General features: G+C 35.1%; 1 protein-coding gene across 2 annotated transcripts in view; it reads right to left on the bottom strand.

Annotated features, from left to right (window-relative positions):
* Nucleotides 1–17295, bottom strand: part of NME7 (NME/NM23 family member 7) — a 184551-nt gene that overhangs the window by 84110 nt on the left and 83146 nt on the right. For both annotated transcript variants that reach the window (XM_037506532.2, XM_054693494.1), the window contains exon 10: nt 16397–16498. In XM_037506532.2, coding sequence (XP_037362429.1) covers nt 16397–16498 — 102 coding nt within the window. The remainder of the gene's footprint in view (nt 1–16396; nt 16499–17295) is intronic.

Genomic DNA, 17295 nt, shown 5'->3' with positions numbered 1-17295 from the left:
CTCCACAACACTATGACAATATGAATATCTTCCACAACATATATAATTATGAATATCTTCAATTCTATATACAAACAGATACACATACAAACCTAGATGATCTAGTTCAAATTATTGTTTCTGAAGTATGAGACTTAAGTCTCTATTCCAGAAAAGAGAGTGTCGCAATGCTTGATTCCCAAGTGTGGAGAGAGTAAACACCAAGGTGACAAAACAATTCCACATTAGAAGTGGGGTCAAGCCCACTGGTGCACACATGAAGAAAATTATACCCTAACTTTTTTGTTTACATATTCTTTCAAAATGAAAAATTTTTATTCTTTAGAAAAACATTAATTCAAAGGGATATGCATTCCTATGTTCATTACAGTACTATTTTACAATAGTCAATTTCCAGAAACAACCTTAGCGCCCAACAACAGATAAGTGGATTAGAAAGATGTGGTAGATATACACAATGAAATACTACTCAGCTATTTAAAAAAAGGATGAAATCTTTCCATCTGTGAAAACATGGATGAGACTAGAGGGGGTTAGGCTAAGCGAATCAAGTCAGAGGAGAAAGACAAATACTGAATGATTTCATTCACATGTGGAATATAGAGAAACAAAACAAAGGAACAGATGAAATTAAACCAAAACAAACATTAGAAATTTGACTGTAGAATTGAGGTTACCAGAAGGGTGGGTGGGGAGTGAAGAGCAGAGGGAGAAAGGCCCAATGGACTGTGGTGGAAGATAACGTGTACTTTGTATATGGGTGTGGTAACACACCTGAAGAAGTGTGAACTATACCTCTGAATCATATAGAGCATTAAAAATCACTGTTACCGCAATAAAAAAATGCATAGTTCTTAACATAATATACCTTTTCCATAATGATGAAAGAGTACATTCTAAGTATAATGTTCCAAACAAGAACTGTCCAGGACTACCAATGAGAAACTTTTTCAGTCATGCTACAATCACAAACAAAATGAGAAAAAGAAAAAGCAGGGGATGAGGAAAGAAGTTCCACAATCAGAGAGCAACATGATACTGCTAGAGAATCACAACTCAGTAGTTGTCAGCTAAGCTAGCCCAGTCATTCCCTCTACAGCTTCTGAGTGATTCTCTCACCTCCAGGGGGCCTCCCCTTTGCTCCAGGCCAAATGAGACTTCTAGCCCACTCTAGCTCACAGGACTGTCTTTCATTACTACTCGGATGTATTTACCATACATTGTCTAGATCACAAGTTCAGAGAGACTAGTACCGCATGTTATCCCTTTCTTATATTTTTTTACATATTTTTTTTATTTTTTTTTATTTTATATAGTTTTACATCATTTTTCATTTTTGCACAATGTATGCATTTTCATCTTGGTTTCCCTTTCTTATTTTAATGTCATAGTTTATCACAGTAGCTACAAGAGAATGTAATTACCACATCTGAGGATAAGTGTTTATGAAAAATCTGGACATATCAAAAGCCCTTTGGAAAAGAATTCAGTATAAACACGGTTCATCGTTTATGTACAAAAATGAAGTTTAAAATGGCTTTAGAGGGGAAAGCATTGCTTTGCTTCTGAACTGACCATATGTCATATTTAGAAGGTAAAGTGAGATGGTATAAATTTTTCTTTTGTCTTTAATTCATTTTTAAATAATTTATTGGGGTTATGCCTACCTACCCATAATGTGATTATGACTTATGTAATATGAGGCAAATACTATCACTTTATGGCTTTTGTATCAGCTTAATAGCTAAATCACTCAGAAAAATAGTACACAAGCTCTAGTTTTAAAAATTTATGGAGAAGAAAGTATTGCATCTAATTTTCAGAAGTCATCGATTTGTACATGTTTTATGCCCTCGTAATATTGGGTCAGGATCTCTCAGATATGTAGAAGACTATAATGAAATGGCTAAAGTTAAGAAGCAACAACACAAGGTTTGAATCCTAGTTCTCATACTTAAGGTTGGAATGGCCTTAAAATTGTTAATAAAAAAAATTTTCATTTTAAGTTAGTTGAAAAATCTATATATTACCAGAAGAACATAAGTAAAATTCTGAACATCTGACTTATAAATTTGAATTACATCTTCTGCATATTCAGGAAAATAATGTTATTGAATCAGTTAAATTATATTTGAACAAAGCTTTAATTGTCATGGAAAATTATAAAATACTACATTGTTCTGTAGATTAAAGACAACTGCTTTTCTATTACTCTTTTATTAGGCCACATTGCTTCATCTTTTTATAATTACAGTTATTATTCTTGACAAGTTTCAGGGCAAAAGAAATCCAAGACAAATAGTTATTCTGAAATATAAGAATTTTCTACTATGTATTTTGTACTTTTTTGAGCTAACTGCCATCTATTCTTCAAGAAAAAATATTTTCTTTAGCCAGGATATTTTATTAGGCAGGGATAGCTAATTATATTCTCTATTTTCCCTTTATAAAAGTCATTCCTATTTATTTAAAAATGTAGAAAATACAGGTAACTCATTATTCATGGATTCTGTACTTACAAATTCACTTGCTCACTAGTATTTGTTTTTTTTTTTTTTTTGTTTTGTGTAGAAGAACTGGGGTATAGACCAGAGGTGGGGGGGTGGGTGGAGAGGACTCACCAGAGACAGAGTGGGTAGCAGAAAAGGCTGGCTAGACATGTGAATTAGCTCCCTGGCCAGGGATTAAACTCAGGCCATAGCCTTGAGAGAGCTGAGACTTAACCCCTAGTCTACCAGAGAAGCCCATTAATAGTTATTTGTGACTCCTGTTGTGGGGGGAGGAAATTAGGGTGAGGCAGAAGGGGGGGTTAGAGGGAAGAATTCACCAGAAACAGAACAGAAAAGAGGGATTTATTGAAATAGACAATGCTAAGAGAAGTGATGAGTTGAGCCAGGATAGGTCTGCCTGGGAAGAAGGATTTGGGGATCCCTTTTATATGCTGTTTCAGGGGCTTTTCATGACTGGGGAGTCAGTTTGGGCCATTTAGTGCTGGAATGTCTGGTCTTGGGCATTGATCTTTGACACAGGCAAGTTCTGGCTCCACTTCTGCATTCAGGGTCAAAATGATCAGCCTTAAGGCCTGGGTCCCATAGCAACCTTATCGTTTTCTTTTATCTAGTCAAGCCTCCCAAATCTACCTGCTGCAAGGGGTAAGGGCTTAGATTTTAAGATTAATAAATAACATCCTGACAAACCCCAAATGAATACTTACAGCAATTTGTCATTTATGAAAATGCACACACTATCAAAAATTTGCATCATGGGTCATGGAAGTTCTCAGTTGAGGTAAACCTTGCTACACTCTGCTTTCTTGTTCCAGTTCTCAAACTACTGATATAAGCTAGTCTACTTAGCCCCACACTTTCACACTTTTGTGCTTCTTGTTGATGATTTCACTGTTTAAAAGTGCTGAGTGCTAAAGTGTACAAACATTTTCTCCCATTCAATGGGGTGTCTTTTTGTTTTAGGGGCAGTTTTTTGCTGTGCACAAGCTTTTTTGTTTGATGGAGTACCAACTATTTGTATTTTCTTTATTTTCCTGGCTGTTGGAGACAAATCTGCAAAAACATCTCTGGAGCCTATGTTGCGGAGTGTTTTTTCCTATGCTCTTTTCTATGTATTTTGTGGTTTCAGATCTTACATCCACAACTTTTATCCATTTTGTGTTGGTTTTGTATATGGTGAGAGATAATGGGTCTCATTTTATTATTTTACATGTGGTTGTCTATTTTTCACAATATCATACATAGATCATATCCAAGTTTTTAAAAGAACTCATAAAACTCAAGAAAAAGAAAATAACACAATCAAAAAATGGGCCAAAGAGCAAAATGTACACTTTTCCAAGGAAGACACACAGATGGTCAATTGGTACATGTAAAATGCTCATAATCACTTATTGTCGCTGCAAATCAAAATTACAGTGTGATACCATGCCTGTGAGAATGACCCTAGTAAAAAGACCAGAAACAAGTGTTGACAAGGATGTGGATAAAAAGGAACTTTCCACACTGTTAATGGAAATGTAGACTGGTCTAAACCCTATGAAAAACAGTATAGAGGCTTCTCAAGACATTAAAAATGGGTCTACCATATGATGCAGCTATTTCACTCATAGTATCTACCTGAAGAGTACCAAAAAAAAAACCCACTTATTTGAAGGGAAATAAGCACTTCTAGGATTCATTTCATCACTCTTTACAATATCCAACCTATGGAAGTATCCTAAGTACCTCAAAATAGATGAGTGGATCCGAAAGATGAGATGTGGTATATATACATGATGGAATACTATGCAGCTATTAAAAAGATAAATTCTCGCCAGTTGTAACGACATGAATGGAACTGGAGAGGACTGTACTAAGCAAAATAAGTAGGAAAGAGAAAGACAAATAGCAGATGGGGGTCACTTGTATTTAGAATATAGAGAAACAAAATAAGGGGTCAGATAAGGCCAACTAATAAGGAACCCTAGAAATCTGACTGTAGAACTGAAGCTACCAGAGGGGAATGGTAGGAGGACAGTGAGAACAAAGTGAGGAGGAAGCACAGTGGACTATGATAATAGACTATACATAATTTATGTGAGGATTATGGTGTGCTAACAACACCTGAAGGGGGAGATCCTATATTTCTAAACCAAAAATAAGGTTGTAAACCAAGGTTACCGCAATTAAAAATAAAGTTCTGAGGTGCTATCAGGTGTTCCTAAGTGCAAGAAGGCTGTGATGTACCTTACAGAGAAAATAAGTGTGTAATGTGTCATTCAAACATGAGTTATAGTGCTGTTAAATGAGTTCAATGCTACTGAATCAACATTATAAAGAAAAGTTTAAACAGAAACACATAAGGGCCTCCCTGGTGGCGCAGGCGGTTGAGCGCAGCTCTGTGAAGCTGTCTGTAGCCTCTGCAGTGCCAGTTCGATCTCCACCAGGCTCGGAGCACCCCACATGGTGAGCAGACCTTTCCTGTCTCACCCACTGCTCCCCTCAGCAGTGTATTTCATCAGTCTGCCTGTTCTGTTTCCCCGCTCTATCTCTGGTGAATCCTCTCACCCTCCCGCACATATGGCCTGTACCCCTGCTCTTGTATAAATAAAAAAATTAAAATCTTAAAAAAAAAACACATAAAATGAGGTGTTATATATGAGTGAAACCAGTGGTCTTTATCTTTAACCCATTTCAAGTTAATATTTGTGAGTGGTGTAAAATAGGGATTCAATTTCATTCTCTGCATTTTCCCTTAGGGGAAATATCTTAGTAGTCACTAATTCAGTGTTCATGGTAGAACATAACTACTGTGAATAAGGATCATCTGTTTAAGAATGAAAAAAATAAATCTTATAGTACTATAGACTAGAGTGTCTTTTTCACCATGTAGTTGCCAACACTGGGTTTTATCTCCTTTTAAATTTTACATATCCCACAGGATTAAGAAAATTATATTATTTTGTTTTAACAAGCATTTCCCTACTTAAAAAGGGAAAACATTCCCCTAGCTAATAAGCATCTTTCTCGTAAATTTTTCCCATCACATTTTTTCCCCCTTCTTTTTTGTCTTCTTCAAGTATGGAGTGATAGCCAACTAATCTTTCAATATGTCAAATATTAAAAGAAGGGAAATAATGAGCACTGTTTAGCTGGTAGAATGCCCAAAGATATCTATAGGACTGGTTAGCCCTGGCCAAAAGAGATTCATCCTGGTCAGAAGTTCAAGTTAAAATTATTTCAACTGTTTGCCAATAGAGTTGTCTTATTAAGGTTACAAAATTTTATTGAAAGAAAATATATACAAATACACTGTGGAAATTCTGTTAACTGATCTACAGTTGACAGGCTTTCTCAGTTACCCAACACTATACATTTATTCCCTTGGTGGCACATATTGACTGGTGGTGTGAGCACATGGACATCCATAGTAGCAAGCTAATTTCTTGTATGCAAAAGCATATCTGCTGAAGAATTGAACCAGCAATTCTACTTATCTTCTGAGAACTTCAAAAGTGAACTATGGGATAAAAGAACCTTAGGATCCAATCCCAGGCCCCCTATCTGTAAATAGTCAGTCCTTAGTATTCATGGATTCTGTATTTACAAATTCACTAACTCACTGAAATAAAAATAGTAGGCCTAAGTTAACTGAAAACAATATACAATTAAGGCAGCTAAGAATTATTTAATTTATAAAACCACAGAATCCGGCATAAAACCCTAGAGGTTAAAATGACAGGTAATTCTATCATGCAAAACTATCTTTCAAGTATGATAGAAAAATAAAGACTTTCTCAATTAAACAAAAGCTGAAGGAGTTAACCACTGCTAGACCTCTTCTATAATAAATGTTTATAGGAGCTCTTCTACATAGGAAAATATATAAACCAAAACATTTGAGATGCAGCAAAAGTAGTTTTTAGATGTAGTTTTAGAGTAGTTTTTAGAATTTTAGACAAAATTCTACATTAGCTCAAACAAATAAGCTACTTTTTTACTTCAACTAGAAAAAGAACAAACTAAGCCCAAATTTAGCAGAAGGAAATAAATAACAAATATCAGAGTAGGGCAAATGGAGTTGCAAATATTGAAAACTGTTAAAATGTCTGTAACTATCCAAATAGAAAAGATCAAAGAAACCCAGAGGTGTTTTTTAATGATAAAGTTAACATTTAGCTAGACTAAAGACAAGCCTCAATTAAAATGAGAAATGAAAGCAGACAGTACTATTAATACCACAGACAAACATAATCAATTATAAGAAACTATTATACACAATATGCCAACAAACTGGGAAAACTATAAGAAATGGAAAAATTCCCAGACACATATAATCTGCCAAGACTGAGTTATGAAGAGAAATCTAAACAGAATGATAACAAGCAAAGTAATCTACACACTAATCAAAAATTCCCCAATAAAGAAAAGTCCATAACCAGATGGTTTCCATGGTAAAATCTACCAAATATTTAAAGAATACCAAATCTTCTCAAACTGCTCCCAAAACTGTAAAGGAGGGAACATACCCAAACTCATTTTGTGGGGCCAGAAATACTCTAATATAAAAGCCAGATAATGACACTATATGGGGAGGGGGAAAAAAAAAAAAAACTACAGGGATACAAAAAATATCCACAGTGAATAAAAATGCAAAAAAAAAGTTCAATAAATTAGTAAACTGAATTCAGCAGCACATTAAAAGAATCACACACCATTATCACATGGGATCTATACAGCAGATGCAAGAGTGGTTCAACCTGCAACAGTCAACAAAATTGATACAACCTATTAATATAATGAAAAAAAATCTTATGATCATCTCAAAAAATGGGGAAAAGTATTTGACAAAATACAACACACTTTATGATAAAAATTCCCAATAAGTTGAGTATAAAAGGAATGTATCTCAATATAATTAAAACTATATTCTGGTGAGCCTGTAGCTAATATCATACTCAATGGCAAAAGTTTGAAAGCTTTTACCTTTACAGAAGGAACAAAACAAGGGTACTCAATCTAACCAATCTTATTTAACATAGTAAAGGTCATCCTAGCCAGAGCAAAGAAATAGGAAAAAGAAACAAAATGCATCTGAACAGAACAGAAGAAAAACAATTTTTTTTTTTCAGGTCATATGTTTTGATGTATAGAAAATCCTAAAAACTGCTAGAATTAATCAATTAATTCAGTAAAGTTGTAGAATAAAAAGTTAACAGAGAAATCAGTTGCATTTCTATCCAGTAACTACTATATGTCTGAAAAAGAAGCAAGGGCCTCCTGGGTGGCCTAGGGGTTAAATCTCAGCATGCTACAGCCTAAGTTCAATCCCCAGTCCTAGAGCTGACCCACATATGTAGTAGCAGACCTCTCCTGTCTTGCCCACTGCTCCCCTTAGCAGTGTATTTCAGTAAATCTGCCTGATTTGCTCCTCACTCTGTCTCTGGTGAGTCCATTCACTTCCCCCACACCTTGGGCTGCACCCCAGATTATGACAAAAAAAAAAGAAAGAAACAACAATATTATTCAAAGTAACATCAAAAAGCAACAAAATACTGAGGATAAATCTCACCAAAAAGGTGAACATCATCTGAATGAATAGAACCATAAGAAATGCAACTTGATTAGACTTTGATGCAGAAACTGAATATGTAAAGATATCCCATGTTCATGGGTCAGAAGAATCAAAATTGAAATGCTTCTATTACCCAAACTAATATATAGATTCAGCACAATTCCTATCAAAATCCCAATAGTATTTTTCACAGAAACAAAAAAGAAAAAGCAAAATTTGCATGGAACTACAAAAGACTCCAAATAGACAAGGTAATTCTGACAGTAAAGAATAAAGTTGGAGTCATCATACTTTCTGACTTCAAATTCTACTGCAAAGCCATTGTAATCAAAACAATATTGTATTGGCATAAAAATAGATACATAGAATAAAGGAACAAATCTAGAACACTAGCATATACAAATGATTCATATTTGACAAAGGAGCCAAGAAAACACAATGGGGAAGGATAGTGTCTTCAATAAATGGTGTTGGGGAACAGGATAATCACATGCAGAAGAATGAAATTGAATTCCTATTTTACACCACTCACAAATTTTAATTTGAAATGGGTTAAAGATAAAGACCACTGGTTTTACTCATATATGGAATGTAGAAAAACAAAACAAAGGGTCAGACAAAACCAAGCCAAAAAGCCAAACTCTAGAAATATGATTGTACAATTGAGAACACCGGAGGGGGAAGGAAGAAGGTACAGAGTCAAGTGTGGAGAGAGCTCAAAGGGCTTTGGTGGAGGAATGTGGGTGCTTGGTGATGGGTATGGTAACATATACCAGGAATACGCAAATCAAATCATGAGACATAACCTCACATTGGTTGCAGTGGCTATCATCAAAACAATGAGATAAGCATTGGCAAGGAAATGCAAAAAAAAAAAAAAATTGTGAATTGTTGGTGAGAATGTAAAGTGATAGACACTATGGAAAACAGTTGGAGGTCCCTTTAAAAATTCACAATGGGGGGGCCTCCCTGGTGGCACAAGGAGTTAAGCACCACACTATGAAGCAATCCACAGCCTCTGTAGCACCAGCTCAACCCCCAGGGAACAACCCACATGGCTAAGCAGACCTCTCCTGACTCACCCACTGCTCCCCTCAGCAGTGTACTTGGGTCAATCTGCCTGTTCTGTTCCCCACTCTGTCTCTGGTGAATCCTCTCACCCCCAACAAGTCTGGCCTGTACCCCAGTTCTTGTATACATAAATAAATATTTAAAAAATGGGCCTCCCCTGGTGGCGCAGCGGTTGAGCGCTGGGCTGCGAGGCTGCCTGCAGCCTCTGCAGCACCAGTTCGTTACCCGGCTGCCGGCGAGGGTCCCACAAAAAATAAATAAATAAATAAATAAATAAATAAATAAATAAATAAATAAATAAATAATTATTTTTTAAAAATTAACAATAGCATTACATATGATCCAACAATCACATTGCTGGGCCTCCCCGGTGGCTCAGCGGTTGAGCGCTGGGTTGCGAAGCTGCCTGCAGCCTCTGTAGCACTGGTTTGATCCCTGGCTGCTCCCAGGCCACCGGAGGAGGGTCCCACAAGGTGCGCAGACCTCTCCTGCCTCCCACTGCTCCCCTCGGCAGTGTATTTCGGTCCTTCTGCCTGCTCTGCTCCTTGCTCTGGCTCTGGTGAGCGCTTCTGACTGTACCCAGTGCATGTATAAACAAAAACAAACAAAACAAACAAATAAATAAATAAAGCATGCCTCTATTAAAAAATAAAGAAATAAAGAAATAAAATAAAAAAAAATCACATTGCTGACTATATATCAAAAGGTAATGGAAATAGACTATCAAAGAGATACCTACATTCTCAGATTTATTGCTGCATTATTTATAAATGCAAGATATAGAAGCAACCAAATGTCTATGTACAGATGAATGGATAAAGAGGATGTAGAATATATTCAATTGTGTGTCTCACACACACAGAGGAATCAATGGAGTGTTATTCAACCATAACAAAGCAAGAAATTCTGCCATATGCAACAGCAAGGATGGATCTTGAGGGCATTATGTTAAATTAAGTTAGGCAGGGAAAGATAGATACTATATGTGGAATCTAAAGAAGTTAAATATTCACATGTGGAATCTAAAGAAGTTAAATATACAGAGGGTAGAATGGAAGTTACCAGGGATTGATAACCATGCGGAAATGCAGAGATGTTGATCAAAGGGTACAATCTTCCAATTAGAAGATAAGTTTTGGGGATCTTATGTATAACATGGTAATTATAATTAATAATATAATTACTAAAAGAGTAAATGTGAAATGCTCTAACCACAAAAATGAAGTGATAACTATGTGAGGTGATAGAGGTATTAACACCTACTGTGCTAATCATTTTGTAAAAAAATCAATGTATCAAATCAACACATCTTAACTTATATAATGTTATGTGTCAATAATATTTCAGTAAAGCTGAAAAATATTCAGTATAATTTTCTTGTAATTATGAAAAAATGAACACATAACTTGCCAATTGTAGAAAAAATGCTAAACTATTTTATATAATAATATGCCACATAACCAATCTGGTAAAATCATATCTTTGAAGAATAATGACATGAGAAAATGTTCATTTATTATATAGTATGTCATGAACTACAAAGTTTATGAACATACACACTGATGCCAATGTATAAAATTGCTAATTCTTGGTAATAGCATTATGGTGATAGAATTATGAATCACATTTTATTTTTTTAATATCCTTGTTTATTTTTTCAAAAATAAACAACTGAGACTATACCAAATCAAAAATTTTTTTGTACAGAGAAAGAGACAGCGACCAACACGTTTACTTTTTTAAACTTTCATTCCTAATTTTTCTATAATGGCTATATATTACTTTTATAATCCAAGAAAAAATATATTAAAAATACAAATTCAGTAGACTAAAAGAAAGACTTGAAGGAAAGTGGGTAGAGGACAAAGAACAGATGGGGAGTTTTAAAGAAAAGAAAAATATTTCCTTGGGACAACATGAGGAGATGAGTATGAGGTCAGAAATAAGTAGTATAAAGGCAAACATTTATGAGATCATGGTTAATGACCCTAACTTTCTCTATGAAATAAAGCTATAATGCTAGCTTCTTGTGGAGGGAGAAATGGGTTGAGGGATAAACTATTGTGAGAATGAGCAGAAAATAGGGAATGAAAAAAGATTTCTAGGAGAATGTACTAGGCCCATTTTTGTTGGAAGATATGAATTTATACAACAATGTAATGTTCATCTAGTGGGACTAATCAGCTGATGTATAGGAATGAGGTAGGCAGATGGGTGAACTGATCTAGGGCTTGGAGTTTTCATGGTGTATCCAAAGGACAAATGAGTAAAGATGTTTAATATATTCCAAGAAGGGTAATGAAGATGAACAAACGGAGTTGAATAGAGGAGATAAAACAGGCTGCAGCGGCAGAAAATGGAAGTCTTCAAAGCCTGGACGTTTCCATCAAGTCAAAGATGCACAGTCAAGAGGTTCATGAGATTCAGGTCAAAAGATATGACCAATATGACTGTACTGGAGGTTAAGTTTGCATAAGTGACTTCGCTCTTGATAGCTACAAAAAATAGAGCACCTCCCAAAATAGAAAAGTGGAATAATTAAAGATAATTGACAAAATGAGTCCACTGAAATCCAAGGTCAAGTGCTGGGTGAATCTTTCACAGCAATATTTACTTTACCCAAGTTGACAGTATGAATTGGGATGGGAAAAAAAGACCACAATCAGGGTTTCAAAATCTTCTGTGAATAAAGGAATGTGACTAGGAAGTCAACAAATGACAAGAAACAGATATCAACTTCCAAGCATTTCTCTTCCAAGTTTACCCCAACTTCCTGTTCGTTCATAAAAAAATATTTCCAAAATATGATACTTTTACTTTATTCATTTTTAAAAGATTTATATTTATTTATTTATGCATATAAGAATTGGGGTGTAGGCCAGAGGTGCAGGGCGATGAGAGGATTCACCAGAAACAGAGTGGGGAGCAGATCAGGCAGATCTACCGAAATACACTGATGAGGGGGCCGTGGGAGAGACAGGAGAGGTCTGCTGCACCATGTGGGTCAGCTCCCTGGCCAGTTATTGAATTCAGGCCGCAGTGACTGGAGATAGCATGATAGCTCTGAGACTTTAACCCCTGTGCCACCAGGGAGGCCCTTGATACTTTTAGTTTAATCCCAAAATCACAGACACTACTAGATACCAGAAAAAATATCATTCTGACAATCAAATAAATGGGAAACTTCATCAGAATTTGCAGAGCCACTTTTTCTGTATGAAAATATCTGATTCTTCATTCAATCTGGTGACAGCATAAAGTTTTTTAAAGTATAAGAGTGGGTGAGATTAGACATTAACTTTACAAAAAAACAATTCAGGTTTCCTTAAACAAGATCCTTTAAATTTTAAGTAATGAGATTTACATAAAATCTTGTACAAAAATATTTTTCATAAAATAAGGCATACCACTGTTAGATTATTTTGGCTTGTCAGATCCACTAGTCCAAAAACAAAAGCGTAATTATTCCAGGCAATTTACCACATCTTTAGTGATTCTGTTCAACAGCTCAACAGTAAAAGTCTTCAGCAGGTGAAATCAAAACCTCTTCCAGAGGCAAATCTGAAACAGACTTTCAGCCTAAACAGATGTATTTTCTACAGGTGAAGTGTGTGAGTGAATGCTTCTCTAATGATAAACTTGTGCCATTTTTTCCATTCTGGATGGTAGTCTCCAATGTTTTCCATGCACACTTGACCGTAAAACATGTAAATAATTCATACATGCCTATATTTTAATAGATTACACAAATGTACTTTACAAGTTTAAGCATTAAATTTTATGAAAACATGGTTACTTACTTTTTAGAGAGTAAATAGAAATGCAAAGTCTAATAGTCCTTGTGCCTACCCTAATGAATTATCTTTTATATTACCCCCTTTTTAGTGACCACTTCTAGACAGACTAGAAGAAACTGTTCATTTATGGTGTTCCTTCCACTTATAAGACAATACAAAGGAAGAATCTGGCAACAATGGAGACATCAATGACAGAAGTGATGTCGATCTGCAAGACAGATAGTACGAAGAGGTCTAGTGGCAACTGTTGAGCTGAACCTTCTTATGAATCCATTTAAAAATTAGTTCTAATCTAAGAAAATAGAGAATAAAAAGGGCCCATTTTAGTAAGGAAAACACATTTAAACAATGAGCTAGTGCCAGATATCAGGTATACATAAAAATATATCCAGATTATTCAGTAATTCATCAAATATTAAATGCATGGTCATTGTATCTGGTACTCTTCCAAGCACTAATTATATTAACATGTATTGCAAAATAGGGTCTCTCTTTAGATATGGGAATGACTATAGAGTGAAGAAATGAATTTTGAAATTATCTTAAGATAATAAGATAGATGAAGAGATTGGCGTGTCCGGTCCTTTAAAGTGAGATTGCTATTTATCAGTTCTATGTCTTATGAGAGAGCTGGATCATAAATTCCTCAAAGATAAGTGTTTTTGTTTGACATTAATACAAACGTAGTGGCACCTAGGATAGTAGCTGGCAAGTAGTAAACATTCAACATCTATTTGCTGGAGAAAGAGAAGAAAGGGCATGGGAAAGGAAGGAAAAGAAGAATCAAATAAAGCAAAAGAAGTTGGAGACCAAACAGAAAGAGGCAATTTTTTGTTGTTCCCAAAGCATGGTTTGATTGTAACTACTAATAATTGACAATACCTAGCAAAGTCATGTGGTCCTACTTAAAATCTTGTCTTTTCACTTAGAAAATTCATGACCCTGAGACTAATGTCCCAAATCAGTCCCAACTTCTCTTTTATAAATTCATTCACCTGTAAGTTTATGATAGATATTTTTCTTATTATAAAACTAGTACCAGATTTTAAAATACATTTCTATTATGCAGTAAGGAGTTCATAAACAACCAAAATGAAAAAGAAAAGAATAATTCCAACTCAGCTGAATAAGGGAAGATACACCATCTTGAGTTTCCCAACTAAGTTCTCAAGAGATATGAGCTCCTTCAGGAAAGATACCTTGTTCTAGTTATCTTTATGGTGATGCCCCAGCCATAGGACCAAGCGGTAAGTCTTGTGCATACTATCCACTCAGTAAATGTTCATTGAAAAAATGTCTAGAAAGAAAGAATCAGCAAGTTTTTATTTTCAGACCTCTTCTTTCTATTTCTCAATTCCTCTCTCTCCAACTGCTTCCAACAACAACCTCTGTCATTCACTGCCCTGCAGTTTGGCTACAGTAGGAATCACCTTGTACAGCCCAAAATTGATACTGTTAGAGGCCTCCATACCTTAAATCATTTCCCACCTTCCTCACTAATTTCAAATTCTACTCATTTCTCACAGCTCATCTCAGACATCCAAGTTTTGCAAGAAATCTCCTCTGACCCAGCCCCCAGCACCCATCCCCAGATTGAGCTAAATACTCTAATGGAAGGCTCCCACAGCACCCAGTGCAAACATCTCACAACACAATTGCCACAGAACATGGATATTAGCCACTTGCATGTTTGTGTCCATTCTGAGACTGTAAGTTTGTTGAGGCTTTTATTTGTATTTTCACAAACACTAGCACGGGTTCAATAAATATTTATTAAATGAACAAAATCACCTCATTCCTTTTTTGTTCTATTTTTTGTCTCTTTAATTCACCCCTATTCAATCACAATTATCTTAAAAACAAGAACAAAACCCCTCTTGGTATCAAACAGAAATCAGAATATTCAAACCAAAAAGTGTCCCTTCCTAATTTTTATGAGTAATATCCTGTAAACATTTATTCAGTATCACTACCACATCCTCCTAATATCCTTTACAGTGGAATTACATTGTAATAATAACTCTTGCACAACCATGTATCTTACTTCTAGTCTTTCTCCCTGGAAAGATACAAAGTAGGTCCTGCTGACACTTTCTTTTCTGCTGTCATAAGGTTTGTTCCTTTCTGTTTCTGGAACCCCTGCCTTTAATCTCTCCCAATTTAGTTTGCTCTTATATCAAAGGAATAATTTGGTAAGCTCGAAATTAAGCTATTGTACATGCAAGGAAATTCTATTTTCTACTATGTGGGATTCTAATTATACAAAACGCACAATTGTTAGCCTGGTTTCTAAGGCTATCCACCCCACACTCATCACATGTTACATTCTCCATCTTACTTCCTATGTCTAAGAAAATGGATTTTCTATATGGTTTCAGGTAAACATTTTCCATTGAAGCCAAGCAAATAGTCTCCCTGTAAATTCCTTCATTGTTGCCTTTGAACATGCCTGTACTTTTTGTAACTCAATTAGCCTTTAAAATCCCTATTTACATCTCTCTTTCTGTAACATAGTCCTCTCAATTCCCTCGATATCATATTAATTTTTCCTTCACTAAAATTCTTCAGCACAGTTTACCTGCACCAAGAATATTCTAGTCCTTATTTGTATGTTTCACTGAAGTGTTTAAAAGATCGTTATATGTGTACTCTTAGATCACCGAGAACAGGTGTATTGTTATCTCCTATAAGGTTTATTCCAGCAACACTGTCAAATAAGATGATTTCTTAATAGGTGCTATTAACTTCTAATTTTATTATCTAGAGGAACTCAATAAATGCTGCCTGAATTAAATTAAATCAGCAGCTTGATAAATCATCTATAAGCAATAATGAATAAAGGTAAAGAGTAAACTTAACATTATAATTAATGCTTAAGATCAGTAATATAGCCCATTATCCTATCTAGATTATAACATTGGCAAGGAACTTTCTTATATGTATTCTAATGCTAATTCTACTTTTCAATTCTATCCTCCCCCACCCCACTTTGCCACCCAAATGCTACAGGAAGAAAACCAATGCAAACTGAGACATATACTAAAGAACATCAAGTTTCATGTTGCTCATATTTATTATGTATCTGGAATAAGGCCACCACATCTATATAGTTTACATTAAGAGCTTTATTTACAGCCTTCCTATGTTAAAGAGTAATACCTTGGATGATTTCTACCAGACCTTGATAAATTTACTTGCCTAGACAACTTTGTAAAAAGAAAACCACAAAAGAAATGCCACAATAAGTGTTTTCTGCCCATACTACATTGTCACCAGGCTAATAAAAATTTCACTTTTTCTGTAATGTATAAAAATTAATTATGCAAAATGATATTCTGAATAAAATTTTTGTCTATTATATTCACTTTTGTATTATCTTTTAAAAAGCAAACTAACAACATCAAACCTGTTAAAATATTTAGTAAATGGATAAAACAAATTTAATATTTTAAACAATAACTCACAGGATCAGCAGGACCACAGAATTCTCGAAATGTCTTTGTAGGATTATTTTGAATAATCTCCAGTGCTACACAAGGACCAGAAAACATTTCTGTCACCATGTCCTGTAATACGTAATATGAGAGAATATACAACAGTCAGTAAAATTTAATAAACTTTTTACCCCCTCACTTTTAATTGTACCACTATCCTAATCAAAAAATCTCAAAGTGATAGCTAACTTTGACTTCTTCCCCACCTGTACTCAATTAACCAAGCAGTTCTGAAATGCTGTCCATTCTTCATATAAGCAAAATTTTTTAGATATGTTCCCTCATCTCTAGTCCTATCATTACCACCCTTTTAAAGTAATGCTTTACCATCAGACACTTTCATTATTTGAAATAATCCTCTAATACATCTTTCAAAGGGCTCTCTCTCCATGAACACAATATCATCAAAGGAACATTTCAAAAGACATCTATTCCAAAGTGTTTCTCCTAAAGCTACTTTTAAAAATCAATAAGGAATAACAGGAATACGATTTACTCTCTCACATTAGCATGAGAGAGAAATTGAGATAGTAATTATCACCTCTAGAATTATACAACCTTTAGGAAACAGTTTTCTGACACTAGATGACAGGCAGCACAGTACTATGACCCCTGGGAGAAGGAAAACAAATTAGGTAAGCCTATGATTGCTCCATTTTACTGCCTGAAGGCAGTTTCCAGTCAGTGAGACAGACAAAAGAAACAAAACAGAGTCCAACATTCTCACTGAGTAGAAGAGACAAAAATTGGCATTCATAGAGGCCAACATAACTAAAATTTGCAGACCAGAATATGGAAGTGGAAGGGGTAGTTACAGGGGAGTAAACTTCAGGGAAGTTCACTTGAGTCTTTTTGGTCATGAGCCCATG

This window comes from Talpa occidentalis, unplaced genomic scaffold, assembly GCF_014898055.3.
Source record: "Talpa occidentalis isolate TD23 unplaced genomic scaffold, MPIMG_talOcc4v2.1 talOcc4.12, whole genome shotgun sequence".
In the NCBI taxonomy this organism is placed as follows: domain Eukaryota; kingdom Metazoa; phylum Chordata; class Mammalia; order Eulipotyphla; family Talpidae; genus Talpa; species Talpa occidentalis.
The sequence above is the reverse complement of the archived record's forward strand: the minus strand, read 5'-3'. Positions and strand labels throughout refer to the sequence as shown.